The sequence below is a fragment of the Macrobrachium nipponense genome, chromosome 14 (assembly GCF_015104395.2).
Source record: "Macrobrachium nipponense isolate FS-2020 chromosome 14, ASM1510439v2, whole genome shotgun sequence".
Classification (NCBI taxonomy): Eukaryota; Metazoa; Arthropoda; class Malacostraca; order Decapoda; family Palaemonidae; genus Macrobrachium; species Macrobrachium nipponense.
In genome coordinates, this window is record NC_087207.1 from 8,034,036 (window position 1) to 8,051,535 (window position 17,500).

General features: G+C 71.3%; 6 protein-coding genes across 6 annotated transcripts in view; 2 read left to right on the forward strand and 4 right to left on the reverse strand.

Moving 5' to 3' along the window:
- LOC135226036 (collagen, type I, alpha 1b-like) overlaps positions 1–2,898 on the forward strand; it is a 31,660-nt gene extending 28,762 nt beyond the window's left edge. Inside the window, exons 3-7 of the mRNA XM_064265513.1 lie at positions 143–490; positions 628–784; positions 1,019–1,626; positions 1,939–2,129; positions 2,275–2,898. Coding sequence (XP_064121583.1) covers positions 143–490; positions 628–784; positions 1,019–1,626; positions 1,939–2,129; positions 2,275–2,898 — 1,928 coding nt within the window. The remainder of the gene's footprint in view (positions 1–142; positions 491–627; positions 785–1,018; positions 1,627–1,938; positions 2,130–2,274) is intronic.
- A 1,468-nt stretch (positions 2,899–4,366) lies between these two features.
- LOC135226037 (fibroin heavy chain-like) lies at positions 4,367–7,149 on the forward strand. Its single transcript, XM_064265515.1, has 5 exons — positions 4,367–4,817; positions 4,947–5,355; positions 5,450–6,403; positions 6,505–6,729; positions 6,831–7,149. Exons 1-5 carry the CDS (start codon positions 4,367–4,369, stop codon positions 7,147–7,149), a joined length of 2,358 nt encoding a protein of 785 aa, XP_064121585.1.
- Positions 7,150–7,185: 36 nt separating this feature from the next.
- On the reverse strand, positions 7,186–11,840 carry LOC135226038 (proline-rich protein 36-like). The gene is made up of 4 exons (XM_064265516.1): positions 10,731–11,840; positions 9,654–9,878; positions 8,879–9,439; positions 7,186–8,745 (listed from the first exon to the last, which is right to left on the reverse strand). Exons 1-4 carry the CDS (start codon positions 11,838–11,840, stop codon positions 7,186–7,188), a joined length of 3,456 nt encoding a protein of 1,151 aa, XP_064121586.1.
- LOC135226039 (basic proline-rich protein-like) lies at positions 11,837–14,765 on the reverse strand. Its single transcript, XM_064265517.1, has 2 exons — positions 13,302–14,765; positions 11,837–13,174 (listed from the first exon to the last, which is right to left on the reverse strand). The coding sequence occupies exons 1-2, from the start codon at positions 14,763–14,765 to the stop codon at positions 11,837–11,839; spliced, it is 2,802 nt and encodes a 933-aa protein (XP_064121587.1).
- Positions 14,766–16,063: 1,298 nt separating this feature from the next.
- Positions 16,064–17,332, reverse strand: LOC135226040 (basic proline-rich protein-like). The gene has a single exon (XM_064265518.1). The coding sequence runs from the start codon at positions 17,330–17,332 to the stop codon at positions 16,064–16,066; it is 1,269 nt and encodes a 422-aa protein (XP_064121588.1).
- Positions 17,333–17,380: 48 nt separating this feature from the next.
- Positions 17,381–17,500, reverse strand: part of LOC135226041 (uncharacterized) — a 1,170-nt gene continuing 1,050 nt past the window's right edge. The window contains exon 1 of the mRNA XM_064265519.1: positions 17,381–17,500. This exon is cut by the window's right edge and continues 1,050 nt beyond it. Within this exon, the coding sequence (XP_064121589.1) occupies positions 17,381–17,500 (120 nt within the window).

Here is a 17,500-nt window from a genome sequence, read left to right on the forward strand (position 1 = left end):
AAAGGATTCAGAGAAGGAGGGGGGAAATAGTGGAGTGCCAACAAAAGGCACAGAGGTTCCTTGAGAGAAGCCCCAGGAGAATTGAAAGGATTCAGTGGCATATTCTAGTTCTAAGACAAACGACAGGGTTTCTGTTTGCAAGGGCGGCGGGCAAGGCCCGCCGCCGCCAGCCAGCCCGATACGGGCGGGTGGGCCACAAGGTCTGCCCAGCAGGCCTGGTGCGTCGGCCACAAGGTCTGCCCAGCAGGTGCCTGGGTGCAGGCAGGCAGGCGGCCACCAAGGTCTGCCCAGCAGGCCTGGTGCAGGCAGGCGGCGGGCCACAAGTCTGCCCAGCAGGCCTGGTGCAGGCAGGCAGGTGGGCCACAAGGTGGCCAAGGTCTGCCCAGCAGCCCTGGTGAGGCATGGCAGGCGGGCCACAAGGTTGCCAGGCAGGCAGGCCTGGTCAGGCAGGCGGGCGGGCCACAAGGTCTGCCCAGCAGGCCTGGTGCAGGCAGGCGGGCGGGCCACAAGGTCTGCCAAGCAGGCCTGGTGCAGGCAGGCAGGCGGGCCACAAGGTCTGCCAAGCAGGCCTGGTGCAGGCAGGCGGGCAGGCCACAAGGTCTGCCAAGCAGGCCTGGTGCAAGGCAGGTGTTCAGGCACAAGGTCTGCCAAGCAGGCCTGGTGCCAGGAAAGGCAGGCGGGCCACAAGGTCTGCCCAGCAGGCCGGGGTGGTGGCAGGCAGGCGGGCGGGCCACAAGGTCTGCCCAGCAGGCCTGGTGGCAGGCAGGCGGGCGCGGGCCACAAGGTCTGCCGTGGCAGGCCTGGTGCAGGCAGGCGGGCAGGCCGCAAGGTCTGCCCAGCAGGCCTGGTGCAGGCAGGCGGGCAGGCCGCAAGGTCTGCCCAGCAGGCCTGGTGCAGGCAGGCGGGGCGGGCCACAAGGTCTGCCCAGCAGGCCTGGTGCAGGCAGGCGGGCTGGGCCACAAGGTCTGCCCAGCAGCCTGGTGCAGGCAGGCGGACGGCCACAAGGTCTGCCCAGCAGGCCTGGTGCAGGCAGGCGGGCGGGCCAACAAGGTCTGCCCAGCAGGCCTGGTGCAGGCAGGGGGGCGGGCCGGGCCAACAAGGTCTGCCCATCAGGGCTGGTGCAGGCAGGCGGCGGGCCACAATGTCCGCCCAGGCAGCCTGGGGTGCAGGCGTCGGGCGGGCCAAAAGGTCTGCCCAGCAGGCCTGGTGCAGGCCAGGCGGGCGGGCCACAAGGTTCGCCCAGCAGGCCTGGTGCATGGCAGGGCGGGCGGCCACAATGTCTGCCAGCAGGCCTGGTTGCAGGCAGGCGGGCGGGCCAAAACGGTCTGCCCAGCAGGCCTGGTGCAGGCAGGTGGGCGGCAGGCCACAGGTCTGCCAGCAGGCCTGGTGCAGGCAGGCAGGTAGGCCACAAGGTCGGCCAAGCAGGCCTGGTGCAGGGCAGGCGGGCAGGCCACAAGGTCTGCCCCCAGCAAGGCCTGGTGCAGGCAGGCGGGGCAGGCCACAAGGTCGGCCAAGCAGGCCTGGTTGCAGGCAGGCGGGCAGGCCACAAGGGTTCTGCAGCAGGGCCTGGTGCAGGCAGGGGGCGGGCAGGGCGAAAACAAGGTCTGCCCAGCAGGCCTGGTGCAGGCAGGCGGGCAGGCAGGCCACAAGGTCTGCCCAGCAGGCCTGGTGCAGGCAGGCGGGCAGGCCACAAGGTCTGCCCAGCAGGCCTGGTGCAGGCAGGCGGGCAGGCCGCAAGGTCTGCCCAGCAGGCCTGGTGCAGGCAGGCGGGAGGCCACAAGGTCTGCCCAGCAGGCCTGGTGCAGGCAGGCGGCAGGCCACAAGGTCTGCCCAGGCAGGCTGGTGCAGGCAGGCGGGCAGGCCACAATGGTTCTGCCAAGCAGGCCTGGTGCAGGCAGGCGGGCAGGCCACAAGGTCTGCCAAGTTGGCCTGGTGCAGGCAGGCGGCATGGCCAACAAGGTCTGCCAAGGCCTTGGCCTGGTGGCAGGCAGGCGGGCGGCGGGAGGCACAAGGTCGCCCAAAGCAGGCCTGGTGCAGGCAGGCGGGCAGGCCACAAGGTCTGGCCAAGCAGTGGCCTGGTGCAGGCAGGCAGGGCAGGCCACAAGGTCTGCCCAGCAGGCCTGGTGCAGGCAGGCGGGCAGGCCACAAGGTCTGCCCAGCAGGCCTGGTGCAGGCAGGCGGGCAGGCCGCAAGGTCTGCCCAGCAGGCCTGGTGCAGGCAGGCGGGTCAGGTCGACCAAGGTAACTATTCTGCTCCCAAGCAAGCCTGGTGCAGGCAGGCAGGGCAGGCCACAAGGTCTGCAAGCAAGCCTGGTGCAGGCAGGCGGGTGCAGGCAGGCAAGGTCTGCCAGCAGGCCTGGTGCAGGCAGGCGTGCAGGCCACAAGGTCTGGCCCAAAGCAGGCCTGGTGCAGGCAGGCGGGCAGGCCACAGGTCTGCCAACAGCCTGGTGCAGGCCAAGGGGGAGGCCACCAAAAGGTCGCCCAAACAGGCCTGGTGCAGGCAGGTGGGCGGGCCAGGCCAGGTCGCCAAGCGGCCTGGTGCTGGCAGGCAGGCGCGGGCCAACAAGGTCGGCCAAAAAGGCCTGGCAGGAGGCAGGCGGGCAGGCCACAAGGTCTGCCAAGCAGGCCTGGTGCAGGCAGGCGGCAGGCCACAAGGTCTGCCCATCAGGCCTGGGTGCAGGCAGGCGGGTTAGGCCACAAGGTCTGCCAGCAGGCCTGGTGCAGGCCAGGCGGGCAGGCCACAAGGTCTGCCCAGCATGCCTGGTGCAGGCAGGCGGGCAGGCCACAAGGTCGGCCAAACAGGCCTGTTGCAGGCAGGCGGGGCAGGCCACGGTCGGCCAAGCAGGCCTGGTGCAGGCAGGCGGGCAGGCCACAAGGTCTGACGGGCAGCAGGCTGTAAGCAGGCAGGCGGGTCAGGCCAGGAAGGCTGACAGCAGGCCTGGTGCAGGCAGGCGGGCAGCCACAAAGGTCTGCCAGCGGTGGTGGCAGGCAGGCGGGCAGGCACAAGGTCGGCCAAACAGGCCCTGGTGAGGCAGGGCAGGGCAGGCACAAGGTCTGCCCCAGCAGGCCTGGTGCAGGCAGGCGGGGGGCCCCCCCAGGCCCCCCCCACAAGGTCTGCCCGCAGGCCGGGTGCAGGCAAGGCGGGGCAGGCCAAAAGGTCTGCCCACAGGCCTTGGTGCAGGCAGGCGGGCAGGCCACAAGGTCTGCCCAAGCAGCTGGTGCAGGGCAGGCGGGCAGGCCACAAAGGTCTGCCAAGCAGGCCTGGTGCAGGCAGGCGGGCAGGCCACAAGGTTGCCAAGGCGGGCCGGTGGCAGGCGGCGGGCGGGCCCAGTCTGCCCAGTCAGGCCTTGAGGCGGCAGGCAGGCCACAAGGTCAGCCACAGGCCTGGTGCCCCCAGGCAGGCCTTGTAAAGGGGGCCACAAGGTCGGCCAAACAGGTGGGCCGGTGCCAGGCAGTCGGGCAGGCCACAAGGTCGACCAAGCATTGCCTGGTGCAGGCAGGCGGGCAGGCCACAAGGGTCGCCAAACAGGCCTGGTGCAGGCAGGCGGGCAGGCCACAAGGTCTGACAGCAGGCCTTGGTGCAGGCAGGTGGGCAGGCCAAAAAGGTCTGCCCAGCAGGCCTGGTGCGGCAGGCGGGCGGGGCAGGCCACAAGGTCGGCCAAGCAGGCCTGGTGCAGGCAGGCGGCAGGCCACAAGGTCGGCCAAGCAGGCCTGGTGGCAGGCAGGCGGGCAGGCCACAAGGTCGGCCAAACAGGCCCTGGTGCAGGCAGGCGGGCATGGCCCACAAGGTCTGCCAAGGAGCTGGCCATGGTGCATCAGGCTGGCAGGTCCACAATGGTCTGCCCAGCAGGCCTGGTGCAAGGCAGGGACGGGCCAGGAAGCCACAAGGTCTGCCCAGCAGGGCCTGGTGGTGCAGGCAGGCGGGAAGGCCAAAACAAGGTCTGCCAAAAGCAGGCCTTTTGGTTGCAGGCAGGCGGGCAGGGCCACAAGGTTCCCCGGCCAAAAACAGGCCTGGTGCAGGCATGGCGGGCAGGCCCAAAGGTTCCTGCCCAGCAGGCCCTGGGTGCAGGCAGGCGGGCAGGCCACAATGGTCTGCCCAGCAGGCCTGGGTGCCGGCAGGCAGGGGGTCAGGCCACAAGGTTCAGCCCAGCAGGCCTGGTGCCAGGCAGGCAGGGCAGGCCACCAAGGGCTGCCTCAGCCCCAGGCCTTGGTGCAGGCAGGCGGGCAGGCCACAAGGTCTGCCCATAGGCCTGGCTGGTAGAGGCAGGTCGGGCAGGGCCCACCCCCCCAAGGTTCGGCCAAGGCAGGCCTGGTGGCAGGCAGGCGGGCAGGCCACAAGGTTCCTGCCCAGCAGGCCTGGTGCAGGCATGGCCGGCAAGCCACAAGGTTCTGCCCAGCACAGGCCTTGGTGCAGGCAGGCGGGCAGGCCACAAGGTCGGCCAAACAGGCCCTGGTGCAGGCAGGCGGGCAGGCCACAAGGTCCGGCCGAAAGCAGGCCTGGTGCAGGCAGGCGGGCAGGCCACAAGGTCTGGCCAAACAGGCCGCTGGTGCAGGCATGGGCGGGCATGGCCAAACAAGGTCTGGCCCCAGCAGGCCTGGTGCAGGCAAGGTGGGCAGGACCGCCAAAAGGTTCTGCCCAGCAGACTGGTGCAGGCAGGCGGGCAGGCCACAAGGGTCTGCCCAGCAGGCCTGGTGCAGGCAGGCGGGCAGGCCACAAGGTCGGCCCCAGCAGGCCTGGTGCAGGCAGGCGGCAGGAAACAAGGTCTGCCCAGCAGGCCTGGTGCAGGCACGCGGGCTGGCCACAAGGTCGGCCCACAGGCTGGTGCAGGTAGGCGGGCAGGCCACAAGGTCTGCCAAGCGGCCTGGTGCAGGCAGGCGGGCAGGCCACAAGGTCGGCCAGCAGGCCTGGTGCAGGCAGGCGGGCAGGCCGCAAGGTCTGCCCAGCAGGCCTGGTGCAGGCAGGCGGGCAGGCCACAAGGTCCTGCCAAGCAGGCCTGGTGCAGGCAGGCGGGTCAGGCCACAAGGTTGCCCCAAGCAGGCCTTGGTGCAGGCAGGGCGGCAGGCCACAATGTCGGCCAAACAGGCCTGGTGCAGGCAGCGGGCAGGCCACAAGGTCGGCACTAGGCCTGGTGCAGGCAGGCGGGCAGGCCACAGGTCTGCCCAGAAGGCCTGGTGCAGGCAGAGGCGGGCAGGCCACAAGGTCTGCCCAGCAGGCCTGTGAAGGCAGGCGGGCAGGCCACCAGTCCCTGCCCAGCAGGCCTGGTGCGGCAGGCGGGCAGGGCCACAAGTCTGCCCAGCAAGGCCCTGGTGCAGGCAGCGGGCAGGCCACAAGGTTTGCCAAGCAGGCCTGGTGCAGGCAGGTGGGGGGCCCACAGAGGTCTGCCAAGCAGGCCTGGTGCAGGCAGGTAGGCAGGCCACAAGGTCGGCCAAACAGGCCCTGGTGACGGCAGGCGGGCAGGCACAAGGTCTGCCCAGCAGGCCTGGGGCGCAGGAAAAGGCGGGCAGGCCAAAGGTCTGCCCAGCAGGCCTGGTGCAGGCAGGCTGGCAGCCACAAGGTTTTGCCAAGCAGGCCTGGTGCAGGCAGGTGGGGGGGCCGGGCACTGGTTTGCCCAAGCAGGCCTGTGCAGGCAGGAGGGCAGGCCACAAGGTCGGCCAAACAGCCCTGGTGCCGGCAGGGCGCAGCCACAAGGTCCTGCCCAGCAGGCCTGGTGCCGCAGACGGGCGGGGTCCAAAAGGGTCTGCCAAGCAGGCCTGGTACAGGCAGCGGGCAGGCCCACAAGGTCGGCCAAACCATGCCCTGGTGCCGGCAGGCGGGCAGGCCACAAGGTCTGCCCAGCAGGCCTGGTGCCGGCAGAGGGCGGGCCGCCAAAAGGTCTACCAAGCAGGCCTGGTGTAGCAGGCGGGCAGGCCACAAGGTCTGCCAGCAGGCATGGTGCAGGCAGGTGGGGGGGCCACAAGGTCTGCCCAGCAGGCCTGGTGCCGGCAGGCAGGCTGGCCATAAGGTCTGCCCAGCAGGCCTGGTGTAGGCAGGCGGGCAGGCCTCAAGGTCTGCCCAGCAGGGCCTGGTGCCGTCAGACGGGCGGGCCAAAAGGTCTGCCAAGGCAGGCCTGGTGCGGCAGGCGGGCAGGCCACAAGGTCTGCCAAGCAGGCCTGGTGCATCAGGCGGTGGGCAGGCCACAAGGTCTGCCAAGCAGGCCTGGTGCAGGCAGGCGAGCGGCCAAAGGTCTGCCCAGCAGGCCTGGTGCAGGCAGGCGGGCCAGGCCATCAAGGTCTGCCCAGCAGGCCCTGGTGCAGGCAGGCGGGCAGGCCACCAAGGTCTGCCCAGAGGCCTGGTGCCGGCAGGGCGGGCAGGCCACAAGGTCTGCCCAGCAGGCCCTGGTGCAGGCAGGCGGGCAGGCCGCAAGGTCTGCCCAGCAGGCCTGGTGCAGGCAGGCGGGCAGGCCTCAAGGTCTGCCCAGCAGGCCTGGTGCAGGCAGGCGGGCAGGCCACAAGGTCTGCCCAGCAGCCTGGTGCAGCAGGCGGCGGGCCACAAGGTCTGCCCAGCAGCCTGGTGCAGGCAGGCGGGCAGGGCCACAAGTCTGCCCGGCAGGCCTGGTGCAGGCATGGCGGGCAGGCCACAAGGTCCTGCCCAGTCAGCGGGCAGGCCACAAAGGTTTGCCCAGCAGGCGGGCAGGGGCCACAAGGTCTGCCCAGCAGGCCTGGGTGGGCGGGCAGGCGGGCAGGCCACAAGGTCTGCCCAGCAGGCCTGGTGCAGGCAGGCGGGCAGGCCACAAGGTCTGCCCAGCAGGGGGGCAGGCCACAAGGTCTGCCAAGCAGGCCTGGTGCGGGCAGGCGGGCGGGTGCCAAGCAGGCCCGGTGCGGGCAGGCGGGGCCACAAGGTCTGCCAAGCAGGGCCGGTGCGGGCAGGCGGTCGGGCCACAATGTCTGCCAAGTAGGCCCAATGCGGGCAGGCGGGCAGGCCACAAGATCTGCCAAGCAGGCCGGTGCGGGCAAGTGGGCAGGCCACAAGATCGCTAACAGGCCCGATGCGGGCAGGCAGGCAGGCCACAAGGTCTGCCAAGCAGGCCCGGTGCGGGCAGGCGGGCGGCCACAAGGTTGCCAAGGCAGGCCCGGTGCGGGCAGGCGGGCGGGCCACAAGGTCTCCAAGTAGGCCCGATGCGGGCAGGCGGGCAGGCCAAAAGATGTGTCAAGCAGGCCCGGTGCGAGCAAGCGGGCAGGCCACAAGGTCTGCCAAGCAGGCCCGATGCGGCAGGCGGGCGGGCCGCCACAAGGTCTGCAAAACAGGCCCGGTGTGGCAGGCGGTCAGGCCAAAAGATCTGCCAAGCAGGCCCGGTGCGAGCAAGCGGGCAGGCCACAAGGTCTGCCAAGCAGGCCCGATGCGGGAAGGCGGGCGGGCCACAAGGTCTGCAAAGCAGGCCCGGTGTGGGCAGGCGGTCGGGCCACAAGGTCTGCCAAGCAGGCCCGATGCGGGGCAGGCAGGCAGGCCACAAGATCTGCCAAGCAGACCCGGTGCGGGCAGCGGGCAGGCACAAGATCTGCCAAGCAGGCCAGATGCGGGCAGGCAGGCAGGCCACAAGGTCTGCCAAGCAGGCCCGGTGCGGGCAGGCTGGCGGGCCATAAGGTCTACCAAGCAGGCCCGGTGCGGGCAGGCGGGCGGGCCACAGGTCTGCCAAGCAGGCCGATACGGGCAGGCGGGCAGGCCACAAGATCTGCCAAGCAGGCCCGGTGCGAGCAAGCGGGCAGGCCACAAGGTCTGCCAAGCAGGCCCGATGCGGGCAGGCGGGCGGGCCACACAAAGGTCTGCAAAGCAGGCCTGGTGCGGGCAGGCGGGCGGGCTGCAAGGTCTGCCAAGCAGGCCTGGTGCGGGCAGGCGGGCGGGCTGCAAGGTCTGCCAAGCAGGTCCGGTGCGTGCAGGTGGGAGGGCCACAAGGTCTGCCCAGCAGGCCGGTGCAGGACAGGCAGGCGATCCACAAGTCTGCCAAGCAGGCCTGGTGCGGGCCAGCCGCCGTGACACAAGTCTGCCAAGCAGGCCCGGTGCGGCCAGGTGGGCGGGCCACAAGTCTGCCAAGCAGGCCGGTGCGGGCCAGGCGGGCGGGCAACAAGGTCTGCCAAGCAGGCCCAGTGCGGGCAGGTGGGCGGGCCCACAAGGTCTGCCAGTAGGGCCGGGTGCGGGCAGGTGGGCGGGCCACAGGGTCCTGCCAAGCAGGCCGGTGCGGTCAGGTGGGCGGGCCACAAGGTCTGCCCAGCAGACCGGTGCAATCAGGTGCGGGCGTTTGGCACTAAGTCTGCCAAGCAGGCTGGTGCGGGCAGGCGGGGCGTACGTTGCCACAATGTCTGCCAAGCAGGCCTGGTGCGGGCAGGCGGGTGTACCACAAGTCTGCCAAGCAGGCCTGGTGCGGGCAGGCGGGTGTGCCACAAGTCTGCCAAGCAGGCCTGGTGTGGGCAGGCGGGCGGCCGGGACAAGGTCTGCCATGCAGGCCCGGTGCGAAAGGGCGGGGGGGCCACAAGGTCTACCCAGTAGGCCCGGTGCAGGCAGGCGGGCGTGCCACAAGGTCTGCCAAGCAGGCCTGGTGCAGGCAGGCGGGTGGGCACAAGGTCTGTCCAGCAGGCCTGGTGCAGGCAGGCGGTCAGGCCACAAGGTTCTGCCCAGCAGGGCCTGGTGCGGCAGGCGGGGGCGGGCCACAAGGTCTGCCAAGCAGGCCCGGTGCGGAGGCAGGCGGGTGGGCACAAGGTCTGCCCAGCAGGCCTGTGCAGGCAGGCGGGGGGGCCGGGGGGGGACCACAAGGTCTGCCAAGCAGGCCCGGTGCAGGCAGGCGGGCGGGCCACAAGGTCTGCCAAGCAGGCCTGGTGCGGGCAGGCGGGCGGGCCACAAGGTCTGCCAAGCAGGCCCGGTGCAGGCAGGCGGGCGGGCCACAAGGTCTGCCCAGCAGGCCCGGTGGCAGGCGGGCCACAAGGTCTGCCAAGCAGGCCTGGTGCAGGCAGGCGGGCGGGCCACAAGGTCTGCCAAGCAGGCCCGGTGAGGCAGGCGGGTGCGGGTGCCAGCAGGCCTGGGTGTGGGCAGGCGGGTGGCCATAAGTCTGCCAAGCAGGCCAGGTGCAGGCAGGCGGGCGTGTGCCAAGCAGGCCCGGTGCAGGCAGGCGGGCGGGGGCCACAAGGTCTGCCAAGCAGGCTTGGTGCAGGAAGGCAGGCGGGCGGGCCGCAAGGTCTGCCAAGCAGGGCCGGGTGCGGGCAGGCGGGCGGGCCACAAGGTCGGTGCCAAGCAGGCCTGTGCGGGCAGGAGGGCGGGCCACAAAGTCTGCCAAGCACCCGGTGCGGTCAGGCGGACAGGCCACAATATCTGCCAAGCAGGCCCTGGTGCAGGCAGGCGGGGCGGGCCACAATTTCTGCCAAGCAGGCCCGGTGCAGGCAGGCGGGTGGGCCACAAGGTCTGCCAAGCAGGCCTGGTGCAGGCAGGCGGGTGGGCCACAAGGTCTGCCCAGCAGGCCTGGTGCAGGCAGGCGGGCGGGCCACAAGGTCTGCCAAGCAGGCCCTGTGCAGGCAGGCGGGCGGGCCACAAGGTCTGCCAAGCAGGCCTGGTGCGGGCAGGCGGGCGGGCCATCAAGGTCTGCCAAGCAACCCCGGTGCAGGCAGGCGGGGGCGGGCCACAAAGTCTGCCCAGCAGGCCTGGTGCAGGCGGGCCAAAAGGTCTGCCAAGCAGGCCTGGTGCAGGCAGGCGGGTGGGCCACAAGGTCTGCCGAGCAGGCTGGTGCAGGCAGGCTGGGCGGGCCGGGCCACAAGGTCTGCCAAGGAGGCCCGGTGCAGGCACGCGGGCGGGCACAAGGTCTGCCAAGCAGGCCTGGTGCAGGCAGGCGGGCGGACCACAAGGTCTGCCAAGCAGGCCTGGTGCGGGCAGGCGGGCGGGCCACAAGGTCTGCCCAGCAGGCCCGGTGCAGGCAGGCGGGCGGGCCACAAGGTCTGCCAAGCAGGCCGGTGCAGGCAGGCGGGCGGGCCACAAGGTCTGCCCAGCAGGCCAGGTGCAGGCAGGCGGGCAGGCCACAAGGTCTGCCAAGCAGGCCTGGTGCAGGCAGGCGGGCAGGCCACAAGGTCTGCCAAGCAGGCCTGGTGCAGGCAGGCGGGCAGGCCACAAGGTCTGCCAAGCAGGCCTGGTGCAGGCAGGCGGGCAGGCCTCGTGCAGGCAGGCGGGCGGGCCAAAAGGTCTGCCAAGCAGGCCTGGTGCAGGCAGGCGGGCAGGCCACAAGGTCTGCCAAGCAGGCCTGGTGCGGCAGGCAGGCAGGCAGGCCACAAGGTCTGCCCAGCAGGCCTGGTGCAGGCAGGCGGGCAGGCCACAAGGTCTGCCCAGCAGGCCTGGTGCAGGCAGGCGGGCAGGCCACAAGGTCTGCCCAGCAGGCCTGGTGCAGGCAGGCGGGCAGGCCACAAGGTCTGCCAAGCAGGCCTGGTGCAGGCAGGCGGGCAGGCCACAAGGTCTGCCCAGCAGGCCTGGTGCAGGCAGGCGGGCAGGCCACAAGGTCTGCCCAGCAGGCCTGGTGCAGGCAGGCGGGCAGGCCACAAGGTCTGCCCAGCAGGCCTGGTGCAGGCAGGCGGGCAGGCCACAAGGTCTGCCCAGCAGGCCTGGTGCAGGTAGGCGGGCAGGCCGCAAGGTCTGCCCAGCAGGCCCTTTGCAGGCAGGCGGGCAGGCCACAAGGTCTGCCAAGCAGGCCCGGTGCAGGCAGGCGGGCAGGCCACAAGGTCTGCCAAGCAGGCCTGGTGCAGGCAGGCGGGCGGGCCACAAGGTCTGCCAAGCAGGCCCGGTGCAGGCAGGCCGGGGGGTGGGCCCACAAAAGGTCTGCCAAGGCACCTGGGTGGGAAGGCCAGGCGGGTGGGCCCCAAGGCTGCCCCAGCAGGCCTGGTGCCAAGCGGGCGGGGGGGCCACAAGGTCCGCCAAGTAGGCCCGGTGCAGGCAGGCGGGCGGGCCACAAAGGTTGGGACAGCAAGGCCTGGTGCCCGGGGCAGGGGGCGGGTCCCACAAGGTCCCTGGCCAAGCAACCCGCCTGGGGCAGGGGCTGCGGGCCACAAAGGTCGGGCCCAGCAGGCCTGGTCAGGGCGGGCCAACAAAGGTCTTGCCAAGCAGGCCTGGGCAGGCCCAGGCGGGTGGGCACAAAGGTCATGGCCAAGCAGGCCTGGGTGCAGGGCAGGCGGGCGGGCCACAAGGTCTGCAAGGAGGGCCCGGTGCGGCAAGTGGGGGCGGGGCCAACAGGTCTGCCAAGCAGGGCCGGTGCAGGGCAAGGCGGGCGGACCACAAGGTCTGCCAAGCAGGCGGGCTGGCGGGCAGGCGGGCGGGCCAACAAGGTCTGCCCCAGGCCCCGGTGCAGGCAGGCGGGCGGGTCCACAAGGTCTGCCAAGCAACCCGGTGCGGGCAGGGCCCGGCCCCGGGCCACAAAGGTCCTGCGCAGGGCCTAGTGCAGGCAGGGCCGGGCAGGCCACAAGGTCTGCCCAGCAAGGCCTGGTGCAGGCAGGGCGGGCCGGCCACAAGGTTTTCGGCCGGCCTGGTGCAGGCAAGGCCGGCAGGCCACAAGGGCTACCAAGCAGGTGCTGGTGCAAGGCAGGCCTGGCAATGCTAGGTGCAGGCAGGGCGGGCGGGCCAAAAGGTCCTGGCCAAGGCAAGGCTGGTGGAGGCCAGGCGGGCCAGGCCACAAGGTCTGCCAGCGGCCTGGTTTGCCAAGGCAGGCCAGGGGGCCAAAAAGGTCTGCCCAAGCAGGCCTGGTGCGGCAGGCGGGGAGGCCACAAGGGTCTGCCCAGCAGGCCTGGGGCGGCAGGCGGTGCCAAGGCCACAAGGTCTGCCCAGGAAAGGCCTGTGCAGGTCATACGGGCAAGGCCACAAAGTCCGGGCCAAGGGCAGGCCTGGTTGGCGGCAAGGCGGGCAGGCCACCAAGGTCTGCCCAGCCGGTGGTTAGGCCAGGCGGGCAGGGCCCACAAGGGTCGGCCCAGGCAGGCCTGGTGCCAGGCAGGCGGACCACCAAAGGTCTCCCAGCAAGGCCTGGTGCAAGGCACCGGGCAGGCCACAAGGTCTGCCTACCAGGCCTGTTGCAGGTAGGCGGTAGGCCACAGGGTTCTGGCAACAGCCAGGTGCAGGCAGGCGGGGCAGGGCCACAAGGTCGGCCCCCAGAGGCCTGGTGCAGGGCCAGGCCGGGACCAACAAGGTCTGCCCACAGGCTGGTGCAGGCAGGCGGGAAGGCCACAAGGTCTGCCAAGCGGTGGTTCAGGCAGGCGGGGCAGGCCACAAGGGGGTCCTTTTTTGGCCCCCAAAGCAGGCCTTGTGCCAGGCAGCGGGCATGGCCACAAGGTCGGCCAAACAGCTGGTGCAGGCAGGCGGGGAGGCCAACAAGGTCTTGGCCCACTAGGGGCTGGTGCAGGCAGGCCGGGCAGGGCCACAAGGTCTGCCCCATCAGGCCTGGTGCAGGCAAGGCGGGCATCCACAAGATCTGCCCAGCAGGCCTGGTGCAGGCAGGCGGGCCAGGCCACAAGGTCCTCCCAGCCCTGTTACAGGCAGGCCGGGGTGCAGGCAGGCCACACAAGGTTCTGCCCAAGCGGCCTGGTGCCAGGCAGGCGGGGGGGGGGCCCAGGCCTCTGGCCCAAGCAGGCCTGGTGCAGGAGGCAGGTTTTGGCGGGCAGGCCACAAGGTTCTGCCAAGCGGCCTGGTGCAAGGCAAGGCAGGGGGGCGGGCCAGGCCACAAGGTTTGCCCAGGCGGCCTGGTGCGGCCAGGTGGGGGGGCCACAAGGTCGGCCCAAGCAGGCCTGGTGCAGGCAGGCGGGCAGGCCACAAGGTTTGCCCCGCAGGCCTGGTGCCGGAGGTGGGGGGGGCCAACAAGGTCTACAAGGCAGGCCAGGAGGACCGGAGGCCCTGCCAAAGCAGGCCCTGCAGGCAGCGGGCGGGCCCCAGGCCAACCAAGGCATGGCCAGAGAGGCCTAGGTGCAGGCAGGCAGGGCCACAAAGGTCTGGGCCCCAGGCCCCTGGTTGCAGGGGGGGGCAAAAGGCGGGCAGGCCACCAAGGTCTGCCCAGCAGGCCTGTTGCCTGGCAGGCGGGCGGGCCCAAAAGGTCCTGCAGGCGGGTGGCAGGCAGGCGGGCAGGCCACAAGGTGTCTGCAAGGCAGGGTGCCTGTGCAGGAGGCGGGCAGGCCACAAGGTCGGCCAAACAGGCCTGGTGCAGGCAGGCTTGGGCAGGGCCACAAGGTCTGCCCAGGCCATGGCCTGGTGCAGGCAGGCGGGCAGGCCACAAGGTTGCCCAGCAGGCCTCTGCCAGCAGCCTGGTGGCAGGACAGGTCTACCCGCGGCCCTGGTGTAGGCAGGCCGGGCAGGGCCACAATTCCTGGGCCCCGTCCTGGGTCCCCAGCAGGGTCCTGGTGGTCAGGCAAGGCTCTGCCCGCAGGCCTGCAGGCAGGCCGGGCAACCACAAGGTGCCACCGAGGCTGGTGCGGCAGGTAGCCCCAAAAGGTTCTGCCCAGCAGGCCTGGTGCAGGCCAGGGGCAGGCCACAAGGTCGTCCAAAGCAGGCCTGGGTGCAGGCAGGCGGCCAGGCCACAAGGTGCCAGCAGGCCTGGTGCCGGCAGGCGGGCAGGGCCAAAAGGTCGTGCAGGCCAGGCAGGTCCTGGTGCAGGCAGGCGGGCAGGAACAGCCACGGTCTGCCAGCAGGCCTGGTGCAGGCTGGTGGGGGGGCCACAAGGGCTCGCCAGCAGGCCCTGGTTGCAAAGGGCAGGCCGGGACCCAAAATGGTCTGCAGCAGGCAGGTTTGCCCAGGCAGGCGGGCAGGCCACAAAGGTCTGGCCCCGCAGGCCTGGTTGCGGAGGCGGGAGGCGGGCCGGGCCAAAACGGTCCTTCCAAGCAAGGCCGGTGGAGGCAGGCGGGTGGCAGGCCCACAAGGTCTGCCCCAGGCAGGGGGGCCAGGGCGGCGGGCAAGGCGGCCGCCCAGAGGCCTGGTGCAGGGCAGGTGAGCGGGCCAAAAGGTTCTTGGGCCCAGCAGCCTGGTGCCAAGGCAGGCCGGGCAGGCCACAAGGTCTGTCCAGGGACAAGGCCTGGTGCAGGGGGCCAGGCGCGGCAAGGCCACAAGGTCCTGCCCAAGCAGGCCTGGTGCCGGGCAGGCGGGCAGGCCACAAGGTCGTCCAAGCAGCCTGGTTGCCAGGCAAGGCGGGCAGGCCACAAGGTCTGCCCAGCAGGCCTGGTGCCGGGCAGGGCGGGCAGGCCTGGTTGCCAAGGCAGGCGGGCACGGCCACAAGGTCTGCCCAGCCCAAGGACTGGTGCAGGGCAGGCGGGCGGGCCACAAGTCTGGCCAAGGCAGGGCCTGGTGCAGGGCCCAAGGCGGGGGGGGGGGCCCCCAGGCCACACAAGGTCTGCCCAAGCAGGCCCTGGAGTGCAGGAGGCGGGCAGGCCACAAGGTTCCGTGCCCAAGTAGGCGGGCAGGAGGCCCACAAGTTGTCCAGCAGGGGGCAGGCCACAAGGTCTGCCCCAGCAGGGCCCTGGTGCTGGCAAGGCAGGGCAGGCGGGCAAGGCCACAAGGTCTGCAAGGCCAGGCCTGGTGCAGGCAGGCGGGCAAGGCAACAAGGTTCTTCCCAGCCAAGGGGGGCCCAGGCCACACGGTCTGCCCAAGGGCAGGCCTGGGCGGGCAGGCGGGCGGGGCCAAGCAGGCCCGTGCGGGGCCAGGCGGGTGGGCCAACAAGGTCTTGCCAGCAGGGCCGGTGCGGGCAGGCCCGGGTTCGGGCCACAGGGTCTGCCAAGGTAGGCCCAATGGCGGGCCATGCGGCAATGGCAACAAGATCTGCCAAGAGGGCCGGTGCGGGCAAGGCCCGGGCAGGCCACAAGATCTGCCAAGCAGGCCGATGCAGGCAGCAGGCAGGCCACAAGGTCCTCCAAGGCCAGGCCGGTGCGGGCAGGCGGGGCGGGCCACAAGGTCTGCAAGCAAGGCGGTGCGGGGCAGGAGTGGGGACCACAAGGTCTGCAATAGGCCCGATGCGGGCTGGCGGGCAGGCCACAAGATCTGCCAAGCAGGCCCGGTGGCGAGCAAGCGGGCAGGCCACAAGGTCTGGCCAAGGCAGGCCCGATGCGGGCAGGCGGGCGGGCCACAAGGTCTGCAAAACAGGCCCGGTGTGGGCAGGCGGTCGGGCCACAAGGTCTGCCAAGCAGGCCCGATGCGGGCAGGCGGGCAGGCCACAAGATCTGCCAAGCAGCCCGGTGCGAGCAAGCGGGCAGGCCACAAGGTCGACAAGCAGGCCCTGCGGGCAGGCGGGCGGGCCACAAGGTCTGGCAAAGCAAAGGCCCAAGTGTGGGCAAGGCTGGTCGGGGCCAGACAAGGTCGGCCCAGGCAGGCCCGATGCGGGCAGGCGGCAGGCCACAAGGTCTGCCAAGGGCCAGGACGGGGCGGGCCAAGCGGGCCAAGGCCACAAGGATCTGCCAAGCAGGGCCCGATGCCCGGCAGGCTTTTGGCAGGCCACAAGGTCTCCGGGCCAGCAGGCCCGGTGGCGGCCAAGCAGGCCCGATGGCCAGGGCCGGGTGGGCCCAGGTCCTAAATAACCAAGGGCAGGTCTGCCCAAGCAGGCCCGGTGCGGGCAGGCGGGCGGGGGGGGGGGCCCAACAAAAAAAAAGGTTCCCTTGCCAACAGGCCCGTGCGGGGCAGGAGGCCACAAGGTGTTGCCAAGCAGGCCCGGTGCGGGCAGGCGGGCGGGCCTACGGGTCTACCAAGGCAGGCCACGCAGTGCCGGGCAGGCGGGCAAGGCCAAAGGTCTGCCAAGCAGGGCCCGATCCGGGCCCAGGCGGGCAGGCCACAAGATCTGCCAAGCAGGCCCGGTGCGAGCAAGGCGGGCAGGGCCACAAGGTCTGCCAAGCAGGGCCCCCGATGCGGGGCAGGCTGGGGGTGGCGGCCACAAGGTCTGCAAAGCAGGGCCCAGGGCCCCTACCATGTGGGCAGGGCGGGCGGGCCACAAGGTCCTGCCAAGCAGGCCCGGGTGGGCGGGGCTAAGGGCGGGCCGGGCCACCAAGGTCTGCCAAGGCAGGTTCGGTGCGTGGCAGGGTTTGGGAGGGCCAACAATGGTTCCTGCCCATCAGTGCCCGGTCGGGCAGGCAGGCAGGCGCTCCACGCGGTCTGCCAAGCCAGGTCCTGGTGTGGGCAGGGCCGGTGGGCGTGCCACAAGTTGCCTGCCAAGGCAAGCCCGGTGCGGCCCAAGGTGGGCGGGCCACAAGTCTGCCAAGCAGGCCCAGGTTCTGTGGGCAGGGGCGGGCCGGGGCCACGTGGTCTGCCAAAGCCAGGCCCACGGTGCTGGGCAGGTGGGTGCGGGCCACAAGGTCTGGCCAAGGTAGGCCGGGTGCGGGCAGGTGGGCGGGCCACAAGGTCCTGGGGGGGCCAAGCGGAACCCGGTGGCGGTCAGGTGGGTCGGGCCGCGGCCGACAAGGTTCTGCCCAGCAGGACCGGTGCAATCAGGCGCGGGCGTTTCACAAGTCTGCCAAGCAGGCCTGGTGCGGGCATGCGGGCGTGCCCCAAAAGGTCTGCCAAGCAAGGCCTGGTGCGGGCAGGCGGGCGGTACCACAAGTCCTGCCAAGCAGGCCTGGTGCGGGCAGGCGGGTGTGCCACAAGTCTGCCAAGCAGGCCTGGTGTGGGCAGGCGGACGGGCCACAAGGTCTGCCGAAGAGGCCCGGTGCGGGCAAGGCGGGGGGGGCCACAAGGTCTGCCCAGTAGGCCCGGTGCAGGCAGGCGGGCGTGCCAAAGGTCTGCCAAGCAGGCCTGGTGCAGGCAGGCGGTGGGCCACAAGGTCTGTCCAGCAGGCCTGTGCTGGCCTGCGGGCAGGCCACAAGGTCTGGCCCGCAGGCCTGGTGCGGGCAGGCGGCAGGCGGGGCGGGTGCCACAAGGTCTGCCCAATCAGGCCCGGTGCAGGTAAGGCGGGTGGGCCACCAAGGTCTGAGGCTGGCCCAGCATGCCTGGTGCAGGCAGGCGTGGGGGGGGGGCCACAAGGTCCCTGCCAAGCACGCCCGGTGCAGGCAGGCGGGCGGGCCACAAGGTCTGCCCAGCAAGGCCTGGTTCGGGCAGGCGGGCGGGCCACAAGGTCTGCCAAGCAAAACCCCGGTGCAGGCAGGCGGGCAGCCACAAAGTCTGCCCAGCAGGCCTGGTGCGGGCGGGCCACAAGGTCTGCCAAGCAGGCCCGGTGCAGGCAGGGTGGGCGGGGCCACAAGGTCTGCCAAGCATGCCCGGTGCAGGCAGGCGGGTCGGGTGCCAAAGCAGGCCTGGTGTGGGCAGGCGGGTGTGGCCATAAGGTCTGCAAGCAGGCCGGTTGCAGGCAGGGCGGGCGGGTGCCAAGCAGGCCCGGTGCGGCAGGCATTTTTGCGGGGGGCTGGGGGCCCCCCCCCCCCCCCCCCACAAGGTCTGCCTAGCAGGCCTGGTGCAGGCAGGCGGGCGGGCCACAAGGTCTGCCAAGCAGGCCCGGTGCAGGCAGGCGGGCGGGCCACAAGGTCTGCCAAGCAGGCCCGGTGCAGGCAGGCGGGCGGGC